Below are 26,956 nucleotides of genomic sequence, written 5' to 3'. Positions count from 1 at the left end.
TCTTAGTTATCCGGTACAAAGTGATGTATCACACAGTCATATCGGCTGAGAAGGAGACCGAGGTGATGGTTGGGTCTCCCGTCTTGAGTTCCTTTGCCCAAAAATTATCAAAGTGTAGAAGAACTGCAACTTGTTGGTAATGTTCAGGGCTTTTGATCACTACATAAGAAGTTGTCACCTATACAGCTATCCACAGGAGAGAACTTCTAGATCAATGGGTGTCTGACCACTGAGAACCCAACTGATCCACTGATGATGGTGACTGGTGGGGTTCTCGTTCATCTAGAAGTTATCAAGTTATCTACCATGGATAAGTAATGGCTTTTTACCTCTTTAAATATGAACGTTCCTGTGATGAGCGCATTTCTATATCTCTGGAACCAGTAAAGCCCAAACCAACTGATTTGGGCACTTTTCGTGCTCATTAATAGTTATCGACAGAGGCCACTCGGGCGTGTGGTGGTAGTTAAGGGGACCTCACTTTATGAGTCAGATTGGAGACCTGTTGGCAGTGAGGACCTGACCCTTCCTTCCACAACGAGAGCGCGTAGTAATGTATTTTCTCAGTTTACTCCAACAATTTGTATAAAGTGCTCATAATTGGGTTTTCCACTTAACACTCTTGTGTGGGTGCAATTAGTTAATTATTAATTACATCCGTTGTCTTCTTCGCTTGTCTCACACGTGGTCATGCATGAAGAAGATGGGGCACATGTACGTGGCTGAGCCAGCTCTGTACTTACGGGCGTTGGAAACAGTGGTGCAACATTGGGGGTAAGGTGGGGTTGCAGTAACAGAATCCTTTTTTGCAAAAAAAAGTTTTTGCGCCAGACTGCAGTGCGCATGCCTCGGACGTCCGACTGGATGCCCCAGATCTCTGGGTGAGCGGCACTTTGAAATGAATGGGTGTCATTATGATACTAATCTAGTTGGATCCTGTGATCGAGCAGGGAGGCAATGGCGAGTCGCCCCATCCTCTGTCCTCTAGGTCACAGGCTGCTGTAGGTTTTCTGCCTACAAGACATCAGTGTCCCCGCGGGGGCAGGCGAAGGAATGACATCACTCCATTGCTCTTCTTGTGCCGGCCCATGCTGTGTGCTGGGGAAAGAGGATTGGATCACTTGGATTGGGTGAATATAAACAACTAGATGGTGGCCCGATTCTAACATATCGGGTATTCTAGAATGTGTAAGTAGTATATTGCACGTAGTATATAACACAACCGACATAGTATATAACATAGCTACGTAGTATATAGCACAGCCACGTAGTGTATTGCACAGCCACGTAGTGTATTGCACAGCCACGTAGTGCATTGCACAGCCACGTAGTGCATTGCACAGCCACTAAGTGCATTGCACAGCCACTAAGTGTATTGCACAGCCACGTAGTGTATAGCACAGAGATGTAGTATATAACAGAGCTCACGCAGTATGTAACACAGCCCACGTAGTATATAGCAATGTGGGCACTATATGCGTTGTAAAAAAAGACTTAAAATAAAAAATAAACATATACTCACCTTCCGAAGGCCCCTTGAAGTCCTGGAGCCTGTGTGCGGTGCACACGGCAGCTTCCGGTCCCAGGGTTGCTCTGCGCTTAGGACCTGTGATGACGTCGCGGTCACATGACTGTGACGTCATGGCAGGTCCTTCTTGCATAGCATCCTTGGCACCGGAACCTGCCGCTTGCACTGCCGAGGACAGCGGGCCACGTCGGAAGGTGAGAATAACCATTTTTTTATTTTTTTATTATTATTTTTAACATTAGATCTTTTACTATTGATGCTGCATAGGCAGCATCAATAGTAAAAAGTTGGTCACACAGGGTTAATAGCAGCGTTAATGGAGTGTGTTACCCACGGCATAACGCGGTCCATTAACGCTGCCATTAACCCTGTGTGAGCGCTGACTGGAGGGGAGTATGGATGGGACACTGAGTGCAGGGCAGTAAGCAGCGGCCATTTCGCTGCTGGACTGTGCCCGTCGCGTTTTGCCGGGACCAATCAGCGACTTGGATTTCCGTGACAGACAGAGGCCACGACAAATGAATATCCATGACAGACAGACAGAAGTGACCCTTAGACAATTTTATATATATTGTGTATATATATATATATATATATATATCTAGATGGTGGCCCGATTCTAACGCATCGGGTATTCTAGAATATGTACGACAAAACTTGTTCAGTAAACGTAGCATATAACAGCCCACGTAGCATACAGCACAGCTACGTAGCATATAGCACAGCCACGTAGCATATAACAGCCCACGTAGTATATAGCACAGCCACCTAGCATATAGCACAGCTACGTAGCATATAACGGCCCACTTAGTATATAACACAGCCATGTAGCATATAACACAGCCCACATAGCATATAGCACAGCCCACATAGCATATAGCACAGCCACGTAGTATATAACATAGCCCACATAGCATATAGCACAGCCACATAGCATATAACAGCCCACGGAGGATATAGCACAGCCACGTAGTATATAACACAGCCCACATAGCATATAGCACAGCCACGTAGCATATAACAGCCCACGGAGGATATAGCACAGCCACGGAGGATATAGCACAGCCACGGAGGATATAGCACAGCCACGTAGCATATAGCACAACCACGTAGCATATAACAGCCCACGTAGCATATAACAGCCCACGTAGTATATAGCACAGCCACATAGCATATAGCACAGCCATGTAGTATCTAACACAGCTCACGTAGTATATAGTACAGTTCATGTAGTATATAGCACAATCCGCGTAGTATATAGTACAGTCCACGTAGTATATAACACATCCACATAGTATATAGCACAGTCCACGTATATAGCACAATCCACGTAATATGGCACAGTCCACGTAGTATATAGCACAATCAACGTAGTATATAGTACAGTCCACGTAGTATATTGCACAGCCACATAGTATATAGCACAGCCACATAGTATATAGCAGCCACGTAGTGTATAGCACAGCCCACGTAGTGTATAGCACAGTCCACGTAGTGTATAGCACAGTCCACGTAATGAATAGCACAGGCACAGCCCACGTAGTATATAACACAGCCATGGAGTATATAGCAGTGTGGGCACCATATCCATGTTAAAAATATAATTAAAATAAAAAATAGTTATATGCTCACCTTCTGGCGGCCCCCGGATCCAGCCAAGGAGTTAGCGATGCTCTCGCCAGGTCCATTCCCAGTGATGCTTTGCGGCAATAACCCATGATGACGTAGCGGTCTCGCGCGATCCTACATCATCTGGGGTAATTTTGCAAAGCATTACTGGGAACGGAGTTGACGAGAGCTTCGCGAGGATGGGGAAGGCTTCAGGGGACGCCGGAAGGTGAGAATAGCACGATTTTTTAATTTTTTAAATTATTTTAACTTTATATCTTTTTACTATTGAAGCTGCATAGGCAGCCTCAATAGTAAAGCCTATCGCTGATTGGTCGCAGCCAGCCGGGCGCGACCAATGAGCGACGCGAGATTTCCGTTACAGACAAACAGACGGAAATGGACCTAAGACAATTATATATATATATACTAGATGGTGGCCCGATTCTAACGTATCAGGTATTCTAGAATATGTAGGTAGTATATAGTACAGGCCACGTACTATATTGCACAGTCACGTAGTATATAACACAACCGACGTAGTATATAACATAGCTACGTAGTATATAGCACAGCCACGTAGTATATAGCACAGCCACATAGTATATAACACAGCCACATAGTGTATTGCACAGCCATGTAGTATATTGCACAGCCACGTAGTATATTGCACAGTCACGTAGTATATTGCACAGCCACGTAGTATATAAACACAGAGCACGTAGTATATAGCACAGCCACATAGTATATAGCACAGCAACGTTGTATATTGCACAGTCACGTAGTATATTGCACAGTCACGTAGTATATTGCACAGCCACGTAGTATATTGCACAGCCACGTAGTATATAGCACAGGGCACGTAGTATATTGCACAGCCACGTAGTAGATAGCATAGAGCACGTAGTATATTGCACAGCCACGTAGTATATTGCACAGTCACGTTGTATATTGCACAGCCACGTAGTATATAGCACAGGGCACGTAGTATATTGCACAGCCACGTAGTATATTGCACAGCCACGTAGCATGTAACACACAGCACGTAGTACTGTATATAGCACAGCCTCGTAGTATTGCACAGTCACATTGTATATTGCACAGTCACGTAGTATATTGCACAGCTACGTAGTATATTGCACAGCTACGTAGTATATTGCACAGCCACGTAGTATATAACACTGAGACGTAGTATATAACACTGTGCATGGAGTATATAACACAGGTTACGTAGTATAAAGCACAGCGATGTAGTATATTGCCCAGCTACATAGTGTATAGCACAGAGATGTAGTATATAACACAGCCCACGCAGTATGTAACACAGCCCAGGTAGTATATAGCAATGTGGGCGCTATATGCGTGGTAAAAAAAGACTTAAAATAAAAAATAAACATATACTCACCTTACAAAGACCCCTTGAAGTCCTGGCGCCTGTGTACGGTGCACGCGGAAGCTTCCGGTCCCAGGGTTGGTATGAGCGCAGGACCTGTTATGACGTCACGGTCACATGACCATGACGCCATGGCAGGTCCTTCTCGCATAGCATCCTTGGCACCGGAACCTGGCGTTTGCACTGCCGAGGACAGCGGGCGATGTCGGAAGGTGAGAATAACCTTTTTTTTTATATATATTATTATTATTTTTAACATTAGATCTTTTTACTATTGATGCTGCATAGGCAGCATCAATAGTAAAAAGTTGGTCACACAGGGTTAATAGCATCGTTAATGGAGTGTGTTACCCGCGGCATAAGCGGTCCGTGAACGCTGCCATTAACCCTGTGTGAGCGCTGACTGGAGGGGAGTATGGATGGGACACTGAGTGCAGGGCAGTGAGCAGCGGCCATTTCGCTGCTGGACTGTGCCCGTCGCTGATTGGTTGTGGGCGTTTTGCCGGGACCAATCAGCGACTTGGATTACCGTGACAGACAGAGGCCGCGACCAATGAATATCCGTGACAGACAGACAGAAGTGACCCTTAGACAATTATATATATATATATATATATATATATATATATATATATATATATATATATATATATATACAGTGGGGCAAAAAAGTATTTAGTCAGTCAGCAATAGTGCAAGTTCCACCACTTAAAAAGATGAGAGGCGTCTGTAATTTACATCATAGTTAGACCTCAACTATAGGAGACAAACTGAGAAAAAAAAATCCAGAAAATCACATTGTCTGTTTTTTTATCATTTTATTTGCATATTATGGTGGAAAATAAGTATTTGGTCAGAAACAAAATTTCATCTCAATACTTTGTAATATATCCTTTGTTGGCAATGACAGAGGTCAAACGTTTTCTGTAAGTCTTCACAAGGTTGGCACACACTGTTGTTGGTATGTTGGCCCATTCCTCCATGCAGATCTCCTCTAGAGCAGTGATGTTTTTGGCTTTTCGCTTGGCAACACGGACTTTCAACTCCCTCCAAAGGTTTTCTATAGGGTTGAGATCTGGAGACTGGCTAGGCCACTCCAGGACCTTGAAATGCTTCTTACGAAGCCACTCCTTCGTTGCCCTGGCGGTGTGCTTTGGATCATTGTCATGTTGAAAGACCCAGCCACGTTTCATCTTCAATGCCCTTGCTGATGGAAGGAGGTTTGCACTCAAAATCTCACGATACATGGCCCCATTCATTCTTTCATGTACCCGGATCAGTCGTCCTGGCCCCTTTGCAGAGAAACAGCCCCAAAGCATGATGTTTCCACCACCATGCTTTACAGTAGGTATGGTGTTTGATGGATGCAACTCAGTATTCTTTTTCCTCCAAACACGACAAGTTGTGTTTCTACCAAACAGTTCCAGTTTGGTTTCATCAGACCATAGGACATTCTCCCAAAACTCCTCTGGATCATCCAAATGCTCTCTAGCAAACTTGAGACGGGCCCGGACATGTACTGGCTTAAGCAGTGGGACACGTCTGGCACTGCAGGATCTGAGTCCATGGTGGCGTAGTGTGTTACTTATGGTAGGCCTTGTTACAGTGGTCCCAGCTCTCTGCAGTTCATTCACTAGGTCCCCCCACGTGGTTCTGGGATTTTTGCTCACCGTTCTTGTGATCATTCTGACCCCACGGGGTGGGATTTTGCGTGGAGCCCCAGATCGAGGGAGATTATCAGTGGTCTTGAATGTCTTCCATTTTCTAATTATTGCTCCCACTGTTGATTTCTTCACTCCAAGCTGGTTGGCTATTGCAGATTCAGTCTTCCCAGCCTGGTGCAGGGCTACAATTTTGTTTCTGGTGTCCTTTGACAGCTCTTTGGTCTTCACCATAGTGGAGTTTGGAGTCAGACTGTTTGAGGGTGTGCACAGGTGTCTTTTTATACTGATAACAAGTTTAAACAGGTGCCATTACTACAGGTAATGAGTGGAGGAAAGAGGAGACTCTTAAGGAAGAAGTTACAGGTCTGTGAGAGCCAGAAATCTTGATTGTTTGTTTCTGACCAAATACTTATTTTCCACCATAATATGCAAATAAAATGTTAAAAAAACAGACAATGTGATTTTCTGGATTTTTTTTTCTCAGTTTGTCTCCCATAGTTGAGGTCTACCTATGATGTAAATTACAGACGCCTCTCATCTTTTTAAGTGGTGGAACTTGCACTATTGCTGACTGACTAAATACTTTTTTGCCCCACTGTATATAGAGAGAGAGATTTTTTTTGTGGGGGTTGGCACAAAGGTGGCACTTTTGATTTCTTAAGGGTGAATTCCGGGGAAATTATTTGTTTGAAGGGTACATTCGGGCTTTAACACTACAATTGGTTCCGGGACACTTGCCTTGACCCAAGAGCTGACAACCTGCACTGCTCTAGTGTAGGCACTTTTCGTGCTGCGATATGGGGTCTACACCGCTGCATTATTCCCCTCTACTAGTAAAATACTTTAGGAAAAGCTCCTTTTTTTTCTTCCTTTTGATGCAGTTTTTTCATTGGACAGCGCCTAGTTTGGAGTGGATTCCATCATGATCCGCTTCAAAAAATGTGGTGTGGCCTTTTATTTTTCCCACCAGACGCGTTTCAAAAATATGTTCGAGTCCCCGCGGCTGCATGTCTCGTGGCTGTTCGATAGCTGCGTGTGTTTGTGGTTGTCGAACAGTCGCGAGACATGCAGCTGCAGGGACTCGAACATGCAGAAGACACTCGCTTAGCACCGGAGCATGCTCAGATAACACCTTACCCCAGCACATTCGCGCATCACTGCTTTCCAAGCATTTTTTTAAGCTGTTTTTAGGTGGAATTTCGATCCAGTCCCCCCAAAAAACTCTCCATATGAACCTAGGCATAGTTATATCTGTCATGAATGGGTGCTGGATAACGAAGGCATCAAGCCCCGTCCAATGTACTCCTCTCGGGGAGCGGTAAGTAGGACGGCGAGTTTAGCTTTGAACCTAAATAGAGAAGGAAACGTCATAAACGATGAGCTCCAGATTAGGGAACATGTGTTTTTCAGACTTGGCCTGATGCAACGTTTGCTTTGTAGAGATGTTTACGTCTGATATCTGCCTGCCCATCTGTATTTGCTTTGCGCCACGTGTATATACAGTGTTCGTGGAGGAAAAACCCCGCGTAGGTGTCTGGTCTGTGATGTCACCATAAAATCTGCCCCCTCCAGGGGATGACCAGCCACGTCAATAGGTGCGACTTTTACAACTTCCTACGCTACGCTGTGGACGCTTATTTATCAGCAGTGACTGGTAGCTTTATAGCGACTTCATGGAGGACAATTTGCAGCCCCAAAATTTATTAGAAAGGTAATTTTCAGGGTATTACATACATGATATGATCCAGGCTGCTTTGCCCAATTTTTTATTTTTTTTTGCACACTACAAAATTATGTTGGCTTTTGTTGCTCCAGACTGACACTAAAAACGGCATACTAATGTCAGGCTGAAATTAACCATTTCAAGCACGAGTATATTTGGGGACTCGCTATACTTTCAAGGTCCGAAACCTTGGTGATGGGGGATTGGCGAGAGCGGTTATGATGGATTATAGCCCTAAAATAATAAGTAAATATCAGATGTAAGCAGATCGCCAGAAGTGTACTGCTTGTAAGGGATACTTTGAAGTCGACCCCACTACAGAATTGGAAGAGTCTTGTCTGAAAGCGAGGGACGCAATTAAAGGGCACTGTTATTGTTTGCGGGTCAGAAAGGTCGCCCTTGTTATTCCAAGGTTCCCTGTTACAGATCTGCTGAAATCTCAGCCCCTTGTGTTGGGAGACCTGGACCTCGACGTGTTTATTTAGGTTTACATCCCTTACAATGGGGCGTTACATTTTTCCTTCCCCTTAATTTTTAGGTTTTTTTTGTGTATCAGAAAAATACAACATCCTAACATGTGCACGAACCGGAACGTGTTCCAAAAGGCGCCTTCCTGAGCATATTATGTGGCCTCTCTTGTTATTGTGGTGGTGCAATAATAGAAATAATAATAAATATTTATATTCCACCCACGCTGGCCACAGATCTGTGCAATCGGGGAAGCAATAAGCATGCAAAATAACATGAGAAAGGGCTGGGGGAAGGGGCACATGAGGCTTTATTGTGATTTTTTTGTTTGCATTTAAAGGGAATCTTTCAGCAGATATTTTGCTATGTTATCTGCGGGAATCATGATGTAGGGGCTGAGATACTGATTCCAGCGATTTGTCACTTACTAGGCTGCTTGCTGTCATTTTCATAGAACCATAGTTTTCTCTGCTGTAGCAGAACTCGGAATGCTGAGCCTTGTATAACTCCGCCCACTCCACTGATTGGCTGCTTCCTGTGTACACAGTATATTGACAGAACGCTGCCAATCGGTGGTGGGGCGTGGTTGGACCAAGAGGCCCCAGACTAGTTGTCCTGTAGTGATAATCTTCTGCTGATAAAACACTGATTTTATTGAAGCTGCAATACTCTGCCCAGTAAGTGACACATCGCTGACCTCAGAGTTTCTTCGCCTACATCATGCTGCTCTCAGATTACATAGCAATAATCAGCTCACAGATTCCCTTTAAGCCACAAGTCCTGGACTTGGCCATGTTGATATAAGACAGTGCTGATGCTAGGTTCCTCCAACAACTGCCATCATCATATAGTCAGCAATACCGACCTGTCGAAGTTGCAGCACGATGGCTCAGAGGTTAGCACTGTAGTCTAAAGTCCTGGGTGAGAATCCCACCAGGGACAGTACCTGCAGGAGTTTGTATGTTCCCCCAGTGTCTGCGTGGGTTTCCTCCAGGTTCTCAGGTTTCTTCCCACACTCCAAAGATCTACTGATAATTTAGATTTTGAGCCCCAATGAGGACAGTGATGATGCTGTACAGCTCTGTGGAGCATGATGGTGCTATATAAGAAAATAACATAGCGCAGTTTGTGCTCGCTCTTTTGGGTACCCCGTGACTTGTCACAGCAGAGACTTTCCATCGCTACTTTACATGGAAGACCAAAGCTGGCAATACTCAAAAGATTGACTCCTGATATGCAACGATAGAGGAGCAGGGGGCTGTATAATAATAAAAATAATAATAAATAATCTTATTTTTTATATAGCGCTAACATATTCCAGAGCGCTTTACAGTTTTGCACACATTATCATTGCTGTCCCCATTGGGGCTCACAATCTAGATCCCCTATCAGTATTGTCTTTGGAATGTGGGAGGAAACCGGAGAACCCGGAGGAAACCCACACAAACACAGGGAGAACATACAAACTCCTTGTAGATGTTGTCCTTGGTGCTATTAGAACCCAAGACCCCAGTGCTGCAAGACTGCTGTGCTAACCACTGAGCCACCGTTCTGCCCCCTGTATATCATATAACTCAGAACCTGAGGCAATGTGAGAGGCTACAGCGGTCACCCGAGTGGGGCTTCCGACAGTCAGACTCCCACTGATCTGATATTACCAACTTGGCCCAATCACTTCTTTCAGAAAAGCAGGTCTGGGCCCCTTTAACGACCGCCGATTTATCACATGCAATCTGTTCGATGGTGGTACAGCCGGAAAAATGCGATGGGAGGAGAACGGGATCGTGTTGTCCGCAGCACATTCCCTGTTTTTACAGTACGATGTTCTATTGATGTCAATAAATGTTTCCCGCTGGTGTAAATGATCTATGCTCGTTGGTCACGCGGCCAGTGGAAGGTTTGCCCAAGCTGGTACTTAGGAATTTTCGGCTTGTTCAAATGTGCCGTAAGAATTAGCCACCATGTAACTGGAGTCACCCCTGTATCTCAGCTCGTCTGTGAAATATCTACAATACTGGTCTGGTTCTCACCATAGAGCCGCGGTTGTGACGCTGGCTAGGATAACACATGATGGGCCTCCCACATTTGGTATGTAAACCACACATACGTGTTCTCGACGGCCCACGGCATTCTTTACGACACCCACATGTCCGCCGCAGGTGCTCTTGGTGCATTTCACATAGGGGTTGCTGGGAGTACCTGTGGCCTCCTAATACAACTTTTAGGTGGCCCCCAACTTTCTGGATAAAGAAATGATGATCACAAGACCCATAACTTTCAGTAGAGCGATGAGGGTCCCCTCTTCCCAATATGTTTGAGCCCTTCCTTTAGGACATCTAATTTTGAAGTTCTCATCCCTTTAGGTGTTTTTTGGGGTGGTTCAGTGTGACAATGTGGCCCTGGGATCAGAAAAGGTCATCCATCCCAGCTACCATCTATTAAAGGGCCAGCGTGGCCACATAATCACAGCTCAGACGCCTCGTGTTTGTTCTTCTTTTGTCAGCTTAATAATAAACCTAAAAGATGGGCTGATTAAATACAGCCGGGGAACAAGAGCCGCCCGTCTCGGGCTGCACGCAGAGCGTATGCCAACACAAATCTGATAGTGGGAGGGTAAGACGGGGGTCACGTCAGGCCTTTTCTTACATCTGCTGGATTGTTTACTTTGCCCCCCTCCTCCATGTCTATTAATTGTGACGGATTTAATTATGGCTTTAAAAAGGGAGGGAGCCGGGTTGGCTGTTCCTAACGCTTATTGCAGCTCGGGCAATTTCACTGACAAGTCGAATTTCGCAAAGATGTCTGAGTCCGTCTTCTCCAACTCTAATTGGGCTACAGTTGAGTTTATCGGCTACCAAAACCATGCCAAACTGGCAGCCGTAAATATTTTGGCCCCAGATGCCTCTACAGCCAAAGTCAGCAATAGAAATCACCCCCGAATACCATACAGCAAAATTAGACCTCTTTGTTCTTCTTGGTAGACCTCCACCTGTAGCGTTGACCGTAGTTTTTTTTTTTTTCTTTTAACGTGTTTGTCTCAACTTCCTGAATGTGTAAAAACGGGCAACTTTACTTTCCACCACCTAAAAAATCGTCACCATTCTCTAGAAGGAGAGTATTTTAATTTCCTAGTTTACCGGGCGTCCCCTGGGTCACTGGCCACCGCTGAAGACTATCAGAGGTAGCCGATTCCTAGGCATGAAGCGCACCCTTGCAAGCTCTTTCCAATGAAGCTTTCGAGTGCTGCTCTGAAGCTTGCCAGCTTGTTGTCTCCCGCCAGCTCCAGTGCCCCTGCTTGCAGCTTGGCAGAGCGCACAGTTTGGCCCGGCGGTGCAGCCATGCTTCTGGTCCAAACTGTCAATCATCAGGAGCGCTCGGCCCTTAAGCTTTCACTCCTGTTGGGATGGAGCGGTAGTGCACATGCTTCACTGACACTCCATTCATTCTCTATGGGACTCCCGAAAAAAAGTTGAGCGCCGTGGTAGTTGCAATCCAACAGGGGTAAAAGTGCCCCTTTCTGCCGATCAGTTGGGTCCCAGTGGTCGGACCGCCTCTGATTAATACTTTTTTCACCTTTCCTGTGGATGGGTGATATCTTGTTTGCATTTGGCAACTCTTTGAACCTTTGTTCCCCGGGATAATGGACCATGGCCTGTGGTTTCCGACAGTGGTGTATTTCCCTTTTGGCATCAGTCATTAGTTAGGCAGATATTTTAAAGAAAACCCCAAAATGTTGCCTTAATTTTTTTCCAAAATTTTCCTTTTTCAGAATTCAAAAATTTGCAGTGGCGTAACCAGTAGGACACTGCGTCAGTATTAAAGGGTCAAGAATTATAATAAGAGTCATACCAGTACATTGTGTACTTGGACCTGGTTTTTGGGATATTTCATTGAATGTGGTCTGTCGGTAGTCCTAGACTAGAAGTAAACCTGGCAGCGTCACCACATCTGGATCTGTTGGCGTGGCTTATATATTCAATCATCCCTCTCGAGAACTCCGATATCTATAATGGTTGTGTTTGGAGAGGTGTGAATTTCGGCACACAACATGTACTTGTGAACTATGCGGTAACTTAATGTCTTGCTTGTTAGCTTTAATGTTCTGGTGATAACTCAGCTGTTACAGTTGGTCTTCATGGGTACAATGGCAACTGCCCAATTATTCTTCTGACCAAGAAAATTAGCGGAGACCATCATTCAGACTAAATAATTCCTGAGGCGTCTCATGATGTCTCCTCGGTCTATCATGTAACTGTCATGACGGCAAGTGATGTCAAATCCATTACCGCTTCGAAACCTTAGAAGCAATGTCCTACAGGAGTTTGGGAACTGTAGAGGGAAAGCCGGGTATAAACCGACACCACCTCCATGACTGAAACCGAAAGCAGCCAGGGAGAATAAAGTTCATTGCCTCCCTGCTGCATTCGGCTGCGTGCAGGCGCCGGGCAGCATAGCATGGTTACCCTGCAGAATAACCCCATATCTGCAGGTTAATAGCGTGTTTTCTGGTAACAGGTTCCCTTTAAGTATCAATGTATTTTTTGTCAAGTATGGAGTAGTAAGCTCACCTTGAGTAGATTCTTGCTCATTTCTCAGTACAATCATTCTCCTCTTCATTAGAAACAGTATAGCACTTATATTCCTGTACATAGGGGGCAGTATTATAGTAGTTATATTCTTGTATATAGGGGGCAGTATTATAGTAGTTATATTCTTGTACATAGGAGCAGTATTATAGTAGTTATATTCTTGTACATAGGAGCAGTATTATAGTAGTTATATTCTTGTACATAGGAGCAGTATTATAGTAGTTATATTCTTGTACATAAGGTCAGTATTATATTAGTTATATTCTTGTACATAGGAGCTGTATTATAGTAGTTATATTCTTGTACATAGGAGCAGTATTATAGTAGTTATATTCTTGTACATAGGGGCAGTATTATAGTAGTTATATTCTTGTACATAGGTGCAGTATTATAGTAGTTATATTCTTGTACATAGGAGCAGTATTATAGTAGTTATATTCTTGTACATAAGGTCAGTATTATATTAGTTATATTCTTGTACATAGGAGCTGTATTATAGTAGTTATATTCTTGTACATAGGAGCAGTATTATAGTAGTTATATTCTTGTACATAGGGGCAGTATTATAGTAGTTATATTCTTGTACATAGGAGCAGTATTATATTAGTTATATTCTTGTACATAGGAGCAGTATTATAATAGTTATATTCTTGTACATAGGAGCAGTATTATAGTAGTTATATTCTTGTATATAGGGGTCAGTATTATAGTAGTTATATTCTTGTACATAGGAGCAGTATTATAGCACTTATATTCCTGTACATAGGGGGCAGTATTATAGTAGTTATATTCTTGTATATAGGGGTCAGTATTATAGTAGTTATATTCTTGTACATAGGAGCAGTATTATAGTAGTTATATTCTTGTACATAGGAGCAGTATTATAGCACTTATATTCCTGTACATAGGGGGCAGTATTATAGTAGTTATATTCTTGTACATAGGAGCAGTATTATAGTAGTTATATTCTTGTACATAGGAGCAGTATTATAGCACTTATATTCCTGTACATAGGGGGCAGTATTATAGTAGTTATATTCTTGTACATAGGAGCAGTATTATAGTAGTTATATTCTTGTACATAGGAGCAGTATTATAGCACTTATATTCCTGTACATAGGGGGCAGTATTACAGTAGTTATATTCTTGTACATAGGAGCAGTATTATAGTAGTTATATTCTTGTACATAGGGAGCAGTATTATAGTAGTTATAATACTGCCCCCTATGTACAAGAATATAACTACTATAATACTGCCCCCTATGTACAAGAATATAGTAGTTATATTCTTGTATATAGGGGTCAGTATTATAGTAGTTATATTCTTGTACATAGGAGCAGTATTATAGTAGTTATATTCTTGTACATAGGAGCAGTATTATAGCACTTATATTCCTGTACATAGGGGGCAGTATTATAGTAGTTATATTCTTGTACATAGGAGCAGTATTATAGTAGTTATATTCTTGTACATAGGAGCAGTATTATAGCACTTATATTCCTGTACATAGGGGGCAGTATTATAGTAGTTATATTCTTGTATATAGGGGTCAGTATTATAGTAGTTATATTCTTGTACATAGGAGCAGTATTATAGTAGTTATATTCTTGTACATAGGAGCAGTATTATAGCACTTATATTCCTGTACATAGGGGGCAGTATTATAGTAGTTATATTCTTGTACATAGGAGCAGTATTATAGTAGTTATATTCTTGTACATAGGAGCAGTATTATAGCACTTATATTCCTGTACATAGGGGGCAGTATTACAGTAGTTATATTCTTGTACATAGGAGCAGTATTATAGTAGTTATATTCTTGTACATAGGGAGCAGTATTATAGTAGTTATATTCTTGTACATAGGGGGCAGTATTATAGTAGTTATATTCTTGTACATAGGGGGCAGTATTATAGTAGTTATATTCTTGTACATAGGAGCAGTATTATAGTAGTTATATTCTTGTACATAGGAGCAGTATTATAGTAGTTATATTCTTGTACATAGGGGCGGTATTATAGCAGTTATATTCTTGAATTTTGGCGCATTCTTACCATTTATTCTTAGCATTATTCACTGTATCATTGACATGCTCATCACTAGTGTCTGGAATATTTTTTTAAGTACCCATCTTTCCATCATATCCATTAATACAATTTCGGGTTTCTGCATGAAGAAAAACAAAGAAAAATGTGTAAAGCTTGTGACCTACAACCTCCCGATGCCGGCTCTGTCTGGTAAGGAGGGGTCTGTTCATGTTCTCAAGTCGAGTTAAATATTTGTCAAGCTCCTTCATTGCTGCGTCCTCCGCTGCGCCGTTGGCCTGTAGAACTTTGAGCTGTAACTCGGAGCTGTTTGCACCAATTGTTCTGCTTTTGCTTTTATCAATTTATGGTGAATAGCTCCAACATTGCAGCATGTAATAGTCTGGAATGGGTTTGATTTCAGCTTTCTCCGCCTGTGCCTCCCCGAGTCTCACTGTCCCATGACTGCCATGTTTACTATGCTAAATCGACTGTGCGGAGAATTGTGTGCAGCAGGGCATGGTGCACATTGAGCAAATGTTTGCAGACAGGCTGTCATTGAAATTACTTGCCGGGCCTGTCTGTAATATGGACATTTTGAATACATGCTTTATGGAAATTTTGTTCAGTAGTCACGTTAGTAGGAAAGCTGCGGTGTGCATAGGGTCGGCTAGGAACCCATGCTGCCCAAATTGGCGGATATTTCTGGTGTAAGTATAATATGCATGTAATTTAAAGGGTTACTCCTATCCTCACAGCTGGATATATAGTCGTGTCATGTTTGTAAAGCAAAGCACTTTTGTAATTTACTGCATGTTTAAATTTGCAGCCGTTCTTGAGATATCAACAGATTCTTTTTTTCTTTAAATCTCGTTGCCTAGGAGACCGACCACCCCTGCTGTCTAGCTTGTAATCACTGTGTTCAAGCTCGCCATTATTAGGTGGAGGGATTTGGAGGCTCCATTGATCCTAGCCAGCTTCAAAACAGTTCTTTTAAGCTTAATGGAAAGGGGCTTGTAAGCACTGTGCATGTTTTCCTGTCTAGCAGCGGTGGTCGGTTTCCAAGGTACCGATCAGTAAACGGAAAATTAGTGTTAATATCTCAAGAACGGCTGAGAATTTTAATAAGCAGTAAATTGCAAAATTGCTCGTATTTACAAGCACTATACAATAATACCCATTTATGAAGATGGGGGAAAAAAATAACCTTTAAATTTGAGGTTGTATGCACCCGTCCTCATAATGTTGTGTGGATACCGCTTGGATAGTGTAGAGTGAAATGTCACTAATTTGAGAAGACACCGCCCTTCTATATTTCAATACAATTTTTGGGTCAGCATCTCAGAGGTTTCAGGTTTTTGGATCATAGCACACATCTGATCCCGTCGTAGTTCGGATCCTTTGGTCTTGAGTTATTACTGATGTTGGATTTGAGTGCTCGTTCAAAAGCAATATTTTACTTGGTTGATCTCTTAGAACAATCGTCTTGTCATTTAGTCACATGAAGTTCCTTAACATCAAGGGCTTCGAGATGGGGAAGTTCCATGAATGTGGATTAGAGATGGCAGTATTATGTCACAGTGGTGCGTTTTTTTTTTTATTACCCATGCAGAGCTATGGCTGAGCACCTGCCCTTGTGGTGGTGAAAGGATCTGGACTTTGTGGATTTTCCCGTGTACTATGTCCTGGTCTTGTGAGATGTTTACTAACTGCTCCTCTCGATGCCGGACAGATCCTATGAACGTTTTGTCCTTCTTTTTTAGCGTTTTAACTTTTTGAGCTTCTTTCTATGGAAGAATCTAAAGAAGCAGCTAAACCAATGTACTTTTTTGAAGTGGTCCGACGGGCTCCTCATTTTTTTAAGTATCTTTGGCTTTACTGCATCTCAGGCGTCACATCCAACCCCAAAAAATGGCCTAAAAATATCTCATTTGATCCTTTTTTAGATGTAGTTGTGATTCACGACGCACTTGGCTTGTTGTGAATCCGTCACACCTAGGACACGCTGTGTTTGTTGCTACTGGCTAGGGTGTGTTTCCTAGCGTGAAATGTCAGCGTCTTTCTTTGCTTTATTTAACTCTGTAAATGACCCTTAGCCGTTTGTGTGCCGTAACCGAGCACCTTCACCGAGACCAGATTCATTTTCCCACTTCCTGATATGTATGTTTCACAAATTATTTCATCTTTACATGTTATTTATATTGGCACATACCAGTAAAAGGTTTGGAGACAGCTGGTCATATAATGGGTTTTTATTGTTCTTATTGGAATGTGCACAAAAGATTCAGGCTGAAGGCAGCAAAACCACGAAGGCAACAGTGATGATCGAACGTGCTGGGATAAGGTGTTATGGGAGCATGGTCGTGTGCTAACCGACTCTCGAATAATGTGTTAAACCTTAGATTCCTCACAGTTCTCCCTTTCTGATGACAACTTTATACCAACTTGGTCTTCTCTCCAACAACTTCAACAGGTCGTCGCCTAAAATTGCTTCTAACAGTAATGAAGAAGTTTCTAGAAGTGCTGAGGATTTGTTGGCTGCTTTGCCTTCACTCTGTGTCCAAAACCAACTCAACTGGGTTGAGGTCGCGTGATTGTGAAGACCATGTCACCTGACACAGCCTCCATCCCACTCCTTCATGGTTCCCATAGTACTGATATATCCTGGGGATGTGTTTTGTGTCATTTATCTCTTGCCATACAAATGATGGTTCCACTAAGTCCTAACTACATGGTACCACATGTAGCTATAGTATGATGTGGTCGCCATGTTGGCTAAGTGAGCCTTGAATTTGGAATAAATAACCAATAGTGTCACCTGCAAAGCTCCGTCACACACCATCATACCTACTCCTCCATACTTCCCGATGAGCACCACATATGTAGAAACCATCCACTTACCTTCTCAGTGTCTCAAAAAGACATGGTGTTTGGTACCGAGAATCTCAAATTTTGACTCAGTACAGGTTTCCACTGATCTAATGTCCAGTCCTTGTATTGCTTGGCCCAAAAAGTCTCATCTTTTGTCTTTATGGTCCTCCGTAGTGGCTTCAACAGGAAAGGCTTACTTCTCACAATCTCCTCTGGACAGTTGATGTTCAGATACTACTAGTCTGGATATATCATTTATGAGGGCTGTTATACGAGGAGCTGTCAATTTATGGTATCTGAAGCTGGTAACTTTGATGAGCTTATCCTCTGCAGCAGAAGTAATTATTTTTCTTCCTTTCATGGGACAGTCCTTTTGAGATTCAGTTTCATCATAGAGGCTGATGGTTTTCAAGACTGTGTATTGAATATCTTCAAGGTTTTAGCAGTTTTGCAGATTGACCGACCTTCAAGTCTTAACAGGGGTGTAACGATAGTGGGCTTGTGGGGAAGGGCGGCTCGCCGACGCCGGCATGTATATCAGCTGGATGTGTGTCTGGCCAAAAAAGGTTTACACACTGTATATGTTATAGCAAGAGAGGACAACATATCATCAAAAATATTTATATTAGATCTAACTGGGCTGTGTTACCGTAGTCTATTTTTTTTAAGGTTCCGGTTCACATTCCCCATGATATGGTATTTGCTGTTGTCACAAAATTGAATTAATGTTGAGTAATTTTACAAAGTTTGGAAAAAATTGCAAATCGCAATATGAGAACCAAAATTGCAACAACCTAGGGTGCCCTTTGTGGGTTTATCATTCCCTATCTCTTATGCCAATGTCTTTAGAGTCTGAAGAGCATAATTTTAGGCCAGGAGACATTTGGATAAGGAACTTTGTCAAATTGCTTCATGATTTTGAGTTTCAATCCAGATCAAAAACTAATTTAAAATTTGTCTTTAGTCATTCATTTTAATACCCTTTATGATGCATTTAGGGCAGCCTCCTGCAGCCATGAACCAGAAAGTCCCAACAATCTAGTTTCCACAGGGCCCCTATGATGCAAAATCTCTTGAAATTTTGACCAGCTTGGGGTTTGCTGAATCTTTGACTATGAAATCGCATTAATAGTCCCTTGGTGCCAATGCCTGTGAGCTGGTGACCAGCCCCCCCAACGGAGAACCACATAGTGCCTTGTGCTCAACTCAGTGTCATGAAGGACCTTAAAGGGGCTGCCCACTTTTGGGAACATTTTTCTTTTTATCACTTAAATTCATGTGTGTTTTGCTAAAAAAAGGAAAAAAAAATCATTTTAGAAATTGGTTTTCATAAAATTTTTTGCATCGTTTTGTCTTCTGTAGCCGTTGCGTTGCACTGTATATTGCTGACTGCAGAAAGGGTAAACTGAGAGGGTGTCAGTGAGCTTATTCTAACAGTCTAGGGGGAAATGTTCTAACTTTTATCTGCCTTTTTTTAAGTTCCTATAAAGCTGATTTATGATCACAGGCAGCATTAAAGTTGAATATGCAGGAAAGCGTTTTTTATAAAAGCCAATTGAATGAAACCCAATTGAAAAATGATTTTTAGCCCCAAATTACGTGCATTTAAACAAGCAAAATATGTCCTCAGAGGTGGACAACCCTTTTTAACAAACATTTACCTTCTTGGCCAAAAATTGGTGGTTACGAAGGTACCTTTTTTTTTTTACCTTTTTTTTTTTTAGAGAGAGAGAGTTCAGTTTTATCTTTGTGAAAATGTCAGGGTGAAATGTGTAATCCATGAGTGAACTGTCATTCAGGGACGACCGGTTGTCAGACAGAAAGCAGCCATTGTTCCAGGTTTGCAGAACAATCTGTTATCGCGCAGAGAGGTTCGCTTCGACCTTTGAATTAATCCTGGTAATTTTTTTCTTCAGTAATGAAAGAAGCCCCGAGCTTCACAAAGAGGCTACGTGAATTACTCAGATGATGAGGTGGATAAAATTTCTTTTAAAAGGCCTTTCAGTGGGAATGTTTTTTGGAGGCTGATGATTCCCCCTATCACTAACTCGTTCCCAGGTATTCCCCGTCTGCCAGACTCCATTTTAAGGGAAACAATAAACCTGAAATTGCTCCTATAACAGGACTACAGACAACTGTGTATGTACAAGTCTCAGAAACTGAAGATGTAGTAATATACTTTGATGTCAGGTTAATCTGATTCCACAACCATCAGCCATCTCCAAAAGCTGCTGTAGATACTTGAGATGGTACAATGTTCATTATATTTTTTTTTATTGTTAAAGGTCTCCACATAAAGAGATCGCGTCATTTGCAATAAATGTATATATATCTTTTTTTTACTCGTTGTGAAAACCCCCATTCTCCTGAATCCAATGGTGTTTTTCTTTTGTTCCTGCGCCTCTCCGTTCCGGAGATATGGACCTTTCTTTTCTGCATGTAAATTGAGTCTTATTAGCAAAGTGGGAGTGGTTCTCTACTCTTCTCTGTGGGCGTGTTCTTGAGCACCACACCCACTACGCTAACAAGACTAGATTTACATACTGGAAACAGAGGGCCATATCTCAGGAACGGAGAGGAACAGGAACAAAAGTAAAACATCGCCGGATTCAGGAGATCAGCGGCATTTACACCAGATAAAAAAAAAGATGTATTTATGGAAAATGACATCTTTTTTTAAAGGGATTATTGGTCCATTGTTCAGCTCTTGTATTAACAAAGGTATCCACTGGCCATACATTTTCACTTCTGATGTTGGATCTGCGAGAGGTCCACCAAAGTGACACCTTGCCTTGGGGGGGGGGGGGGGTGACCACTTCTGACTTGGTGACAACCACCTCTTTTTAAGAATCTGATGAGACAACCCCTTTTAAAGTTTGACTGGCAGGACTGAAGTTTCCTTCTGCATTGATTGGCATTGCTCAGATCTTTATAGTAATCACAAAAAGTCCTTTAAAAGAGTTTTATGACATTAGAAAACATGGCTGCTTCTTTTGCACCTAATAAGTAACACCAAAAATAGCTGATATATTTCCATTTTTTTAGAAAATCGAAGCCACATACTGCTATATTGTAGAAACCATTCTGTAATGGGGAGTAGAGAATACAAGTAAAGGGATTAGAACTTTGTTTTGGTCTAAATCTGTGTTTCATGCGGTTACTAATATTCCGCCTGTTTTCGGCCTGTTTTGCCTTTTCTCTGATCACATCCGGAACTATGTTCAGAATTCACCACTTCATGTTGACAATGAAAAAATCAACATAAAAATGACTGAGTTGACCTATAAAATACATTGCGTGATCAATAATATATATTTTTTGTTTGTCTCTTTTAGGGAAGTTACCCAGTTTGGGAAGATTTTATTAATAAAGCTGGAAAACTGCAGTCACAGCTCAGGTGAGTCGTCTGGAAAAAGTAACCAAAAGTATGAATGATCGAGACGTCCACACCAAAACTCCCCCTGGAATTTGCAGCGAGAGTGTGTGTGTGTGTGTGTATATAAGTATATATGTTTTTTGTTTTTACCCAGATTGTCTGTACAAATATAAAATTTAATATTTGTTTCATTCATCCCTAACATGCTAGTTGCTACCTGCCCTTTAAGTTTGGAGCTTTTTAGCTCGGGGCTCTCATAATTGTTAGGTGTAGGATCCCATCCAAGAAAGGTCGCCTTGTCGTGGCTGGTGGGCTGTCTTGAATTTGTGCACTAAGTAGCGTCATTTTATAAGTGTATTCGAGATCTGTGTTTTAACTGACAGAAGAGCTGTAATATAGGGCTCCATAGCAGAAGTTATAATTGCCCCTCCCCCCAATAAAAAATTAATATTCGGCGGGTCACAGAAGAGCATATTTCACAACTTTGCAGCTCTCACAAAGTATTTTTCCTCCTAATGAATCCATAGATTTCCTTTTATTGCCCCCATAAAGTATGGTGCCAACAAAAGTGCCCTCTAAACACAGTATCTTACCCCCACAGTGAATTTCTCTACAGTATCCTCCACACGCACAGTATGTTGACCCTACTTCACTTCTGATTCTTAACCCCCCCCCCCTCTGGCAAAGTATGGTGAACTTAATAAAGTTTGTGACCCCCAACTCAGCCCTTCACACAATATGATGCCCCCCCCCCCCACAGCCCTCCATAGAGTATAACGGCTCTCACACCGCTCCACACAGTATGATGGCCCGAACACAATCATCCACACTGTATATTGGTCTCCACCAGCCCTCCAAACAGTATGATGGCCCCCGCACAGCCCTTCAATCAGCATAACGGCCCCCACACAACCCTCCGTAAAGTATGATAGACTTCACACAAACCTCCACACTGTATAATTGCTCACAGCATAATGGCCCCCACTAGCCCTCCAAACAGTATAGTGGCTCCCACATATCCCTACAAACAGTATAATGGCTCCCAAATAGCCCTTCGTATAGTATATTGGCCCCTACATAGCCCTTCAAATATTATAATGGCCTCCACATAGCCATCCTTATTGTATAATGGGACCCACATATCCTTCCATATATTATAATGGGCCCCACATAGCCCTCCATATTGTATAATGGGACCCACATATCCTTTCATATAGTATAATGGGCCCCATAGCCCTCCATATTTTATAATGGACCCCACTTATCCTTCCATATAGTATAATGGGCCCCACTTATCCTTCCATATAGTATAATGGACCCCACATATCCTCCCATATAGTATAATGGGCCCCACATATCCATCCATATTTTATAATGGGACTCACATATCCTTCCATATAGTATAATGGGCCCCACATAGCCCTCCATATTGTATAATGGGACCCACATATCCTTTCATGTAGTATAATGGCCCCACATAGCCCTCCATATTGTATAATGGGACTCATATCCTTTCATATAGTATGATGGGCCCCACATAGCCCTCCATATTGTATAATGGGTAACCACATATCCTTCCATGTAGTATAATGGCCCCCACATAGCCTTCTATCTACTATATAATTGTCTAAGGGTCACTTCCGTCTTTCTGTCTGTCCTTCTGTCGGCAACTTCCGTCATGGATATTCATTCGCTGATTGGTCTTGCCAGCTGCCTGTCGTGGCTGCCGCGACCAATCAGCTACGGCCACAGTCCGATTAGTCCCTCCCTACTCCCCGCAGTCAGCGCCCGCTCCATACTCCCCGCAGTCAACGCTCACACAGGGTTAATGCCAGCGGTAACGGACCGTGTTATGCCGCAGGTAACTCACTCCGTTACCGCCGCTATTAACCCTGTGTGACCAAGTTTTTACTATTGACGCTGCCTATGCAGCGTCAATAGTAAAAACATCTAATGTTAAAAATAATTTAAAAAAATAAAAAATCATTATATACTCTCCTTCCGCCGCCTTTACCGCAACTCGCGACCCTCCAGTAACCGCTCCATGCAAGCGGCAGGTTCCGGTAGCAAGGATCGTATTGTAGAAGGACCTGCCATGACGTCACGGTCATGTGACCACGACGTCATCACACCCTGGGACCGGAAGCTGCCGCCTATACCGCGCACAGGCGACAGAACTACAAGTATGGTGAGTATGTTAGAACTACAAGGGGCCCTCGGATTGGAAGGTGAGTATGTTTATTTTTTAACCTGTGACAGACGTGGCTGGGCAATACACTACGTAGCTGGGCAATATACTACGTCGCTGTGCAATATACTACGTGGCTCTGCTGTATACTACGTCACTGGGCAATATACTACGTCACTGGGCAATATACTACGTGGCTGGGCAATATACTACGTGGCTCTGTGCTGTATACTACGTGGCTGGGCAATATACTACGTGGCTGGGCAATATACTACATGGCTCTGTGCTGTATACTACGTGGCTGGGCTATATACTACGTGGCTGGGCTATATACTATGTGGCTGGGCTATATACTACGTGGCTGGGCAATATACTACGTGGCTCTGCTGTATACTACGTGGCTGGGCAATATACTACGTGGCTGGGCAATATACTACGTCGCTGTGCAATATGCTACGTGGCTCTGTGCTGTATACTACGTGGCTGGGCAATATACTAAGTGGCTGGGCTATATACTACGTGGCTGGGCAATATACTACGTCACTGGGCAATATACTACGTCACTGGGCAATATACTACGTGGCTGGGCAATATACTACGTGGCTGGGCAATATACTACGTGGCTGGGCAATATACTACGTGGCCTGTGCAAAATACTACGTGGACATGCATATTGTAGAATACCCGATGCGTTAGAATCGGGCCACCATCTAGTATAGTATAATGGGCCTCACATATCCCTCCAAACAGTATAATGGCCCCTACAAAATACTCCTCTCTCCTCATTTCTGCTTTATTCCAGTCTCCGTAGCATGAGTTCTAAAACTCTGCACTGCTGTACTCAGTGGGAGCAATGTAGGGGCGCTGAGACTTCAGAGCTCAGATGCAGAGGGAGGAGGATGGAGGAGGGAGTTGACTTCTTCTTGTTCCATCATTGCTTTCAAGTATATTAGCATCCAGGATGCCGATACATTTTAAGGTGCAATGCCAGGCAAGAGATTGGTGGTGGTGGGGTGCCGACACTGGAATTGGGCTCCACCGACTCACGGGCCCCATAGCAGCTGCGTATTCTGCCACTATTAGGCTACTTTCACACTAGCGTCGTGCACTGCACGTCGCTATGCGTCATTTTGCAGAAAAAACGCATTCTGCAAAAGTGCTTGCAGGATGCGTTTTTTCTCCATAGACTTTTATTTGCGACGCAGTGCGAAGCATTGCCACACGTCGCAACCGTCGTGCGACGGTTGCGTCGTGTTGCGACGGACCGTCGCCACCAAAAAACGTTGCTTGTAACGTTTTTTGGTGCGTCATCTGCAGCATTTCCGACCACGCATGCGCGGCCGGAACTCCGCCCCCTCCTCCCCACACCTCACAATGGGGCAGCGGATGCGTTGGAAAACTGCATCCGCTGCCCCCGTTGTGCTGTGCTTTCACAGCTAGCGTCAGTGCGCCGCAACGTCGCATAGCGACGTGCAGTGCACGACGCTAGTGTGAAAGTAGCCTTAGCTGTACACATACTGGAGCTGCCGGAGAAGGGCTGTGACAGGAGAAGAGATAAATCGTCTTCTTGACTTGAGTGGCTGGACATGAAGGAAGAATGCTGTAGAAAAAATCCTTTGTGCTCAGTCAGCCAAAGTGAAAATGTATTAGTTCTCCTGGCACACAGTTCTCCTTAGCACATGGAGGTACGTATTCTTACGATACTGGTCATCTTTCAGCTGAGACATAGGTCTTAGAAGCTGCGGTTTTTCAGATTGCGGCCCGATCTGACACATGACTAGGACAGACAGCCATTTGAATTAAATGATGGGGGCCCATTTTATTACATTCGTGGATAACCCCTTTATAGGCCATCTTCACCTTTTGAATATAATTATTTTTATTGCATACACCTGTCCTAAATACAAAGTGAAGCAAATTTCTAAATAGTCTTCATTAGAAATGTTTTACCATTTTGCTTCTTCAAAAGGAGCAAGTCCTTTATCTCCCTGAGTGCTCTGCAGAAACCTTACAAATATATTAGAGCTCCTTCTTCTGACAGCTCTCTGGTGGAGAGGGATATACAGTACATAGAGCTGCAGTGGAAATGGCAGATAGTATCTTGGAGGACATTGGTAAGTCTGTGGAAAAAAGGGAAAAGCACATGCAGGATATATGTGCTGATATATGAAAGCAAATACTCACAGAGCTCACATCCAGCCTATATTACTGGGAGATACACAGTGCTCACATCCAGCCTATATTACTGGGAGAGACACAGAGCTCACATCCAGCCTATATTACTGGGAGAGATACAGAACTCACATCCAGCCTATATTACTGGGAGAGATACAGAGCTCACATCCAGCCTATATTACTGGGAGAGACACACACAGCTCACATCCAGCCTATATTACTAGGAGAGACACAGAGCTCGCATCCAGCCTATATTACTGGGAGATACACAGTGCTCACATCCAGCCTATATTACTGGGAGAGACACAGAGCTCACATCCAGCCTATATTACTGGGAGAGATACAGAGCTCACATCCAGCCTATATTACTGGGAGAGACACATAGCTCACATCCAGCCTATATTACTAGGAGAGACACAGAGCTCGCATCCAGCCTATATTACTGGGAGAGACACAGAGCTCGCATCCAGCCTATATTACTGGGAGATACACAGAGATCACATGCATTGTATATTACTGGGAGAGACACAGAGCTCACATCCAGCCTATATTACTGGGAGAGACACAGAGCTCACATTCAGCCTATATTACTGGGAGAGACACAGAGCTCACATCCAGCCTATATTACTGGGAGAGACACAGAGCTCACATTCAGCCTATATTACTGGGAGAGACACAGAGCTCACATCCAGCCTATATTACTGGGAGAGACACAGTACTCACATTCAGCCTATATTACTGGGAGAGACACAGAGCTCACATCCAGCCTATATTATTGGGAGACACACATAGCTCATATCCAGCCTATATTACTGGGAGACTATAAACATAAAGATGAATGACCTCGGGGAGATCAAAACATCCAACACTGCGGAGACACCATCACGTTTTTCTCAACGCAAGCAATGAATAGCCAGGTCTTTCACCGGGAAAGAACAACCACGGGAAGGGCAGCATCCAATAAAGGAAAACCACCTATGCCAAAACATTGTATCCATCCACAGACAGCTGTTTCGGGGTATTTGCACCTCATCAGTGTGGAGTAGGAAACTGGCTATTAGGAGCATTGCTTGCGTTGAGAAACACGTGATGGTGTCTCCGCGGCTTTTCTATATTACTGGGAGAGACACAGATCTCATATCAAGCCTATATTACTGGGAGAGACAGCTCACATCCAGCCTATATTACTGGAAGATGAATTTAACCGTGAGCACTGCTAGTGTAGGTGCACGGGTAGGCTCCCACACCCTATATCTAATCAATGTAATAAACCCGGCACTCAACTTCAGTATGGATGCTGAATGATTTATTGTGTAGTATCAACGATAAAACGTTTCCGTCCTACGGA

The 26,956-nt window shown here is 43.1% G+C and overlaps 1 protein-coding gene across 5 annotated transcripts in view; it reads left to right on the top strand.

Moving 5' to 3' along the window:
- MTSS1 (MTSS I-BAR domain containing 1) overlaps positions 1-26,956 on the top strand; it is a 138,756-nt gene that overhangs the window by 5,508 nt on the left and 106,292 nt on the right. For all 5 annotated transcript variants that reach the window (XM_077271197.1, XM_077271196.1, XM_077271200.1 and 2 more), the window contains exon 2: positions 21,205-21,266. In XM_077271197.1, coding sequence (XP_077127312.1) covers positions 21,205-21,266 — 62 coding nt within the window. The remainder of the gene's footprint in view (positions 1-21,204; positions 21,267-26,956) is intronic.

The sequence above is a fragment of the Ranitomeya variabilis genome, chromosome 6, assembly GCF_051348905.1.
Source record: "Ranitomeya variabilis isolate aRanVar5 chromosome 6, aRanVar5.hap1, whole genome shotgun sequence".
NCBI lineage: Eukaryota > Metazoa > Chordata > Amphibia > Anura > Dendrobatidae > Ranitomeya > Ranitomeya variabilis.
Note: the sequence above shows the minus strand (reverse complement) of the source record. Positions and strands in the feature narration are given on the sequence as shown.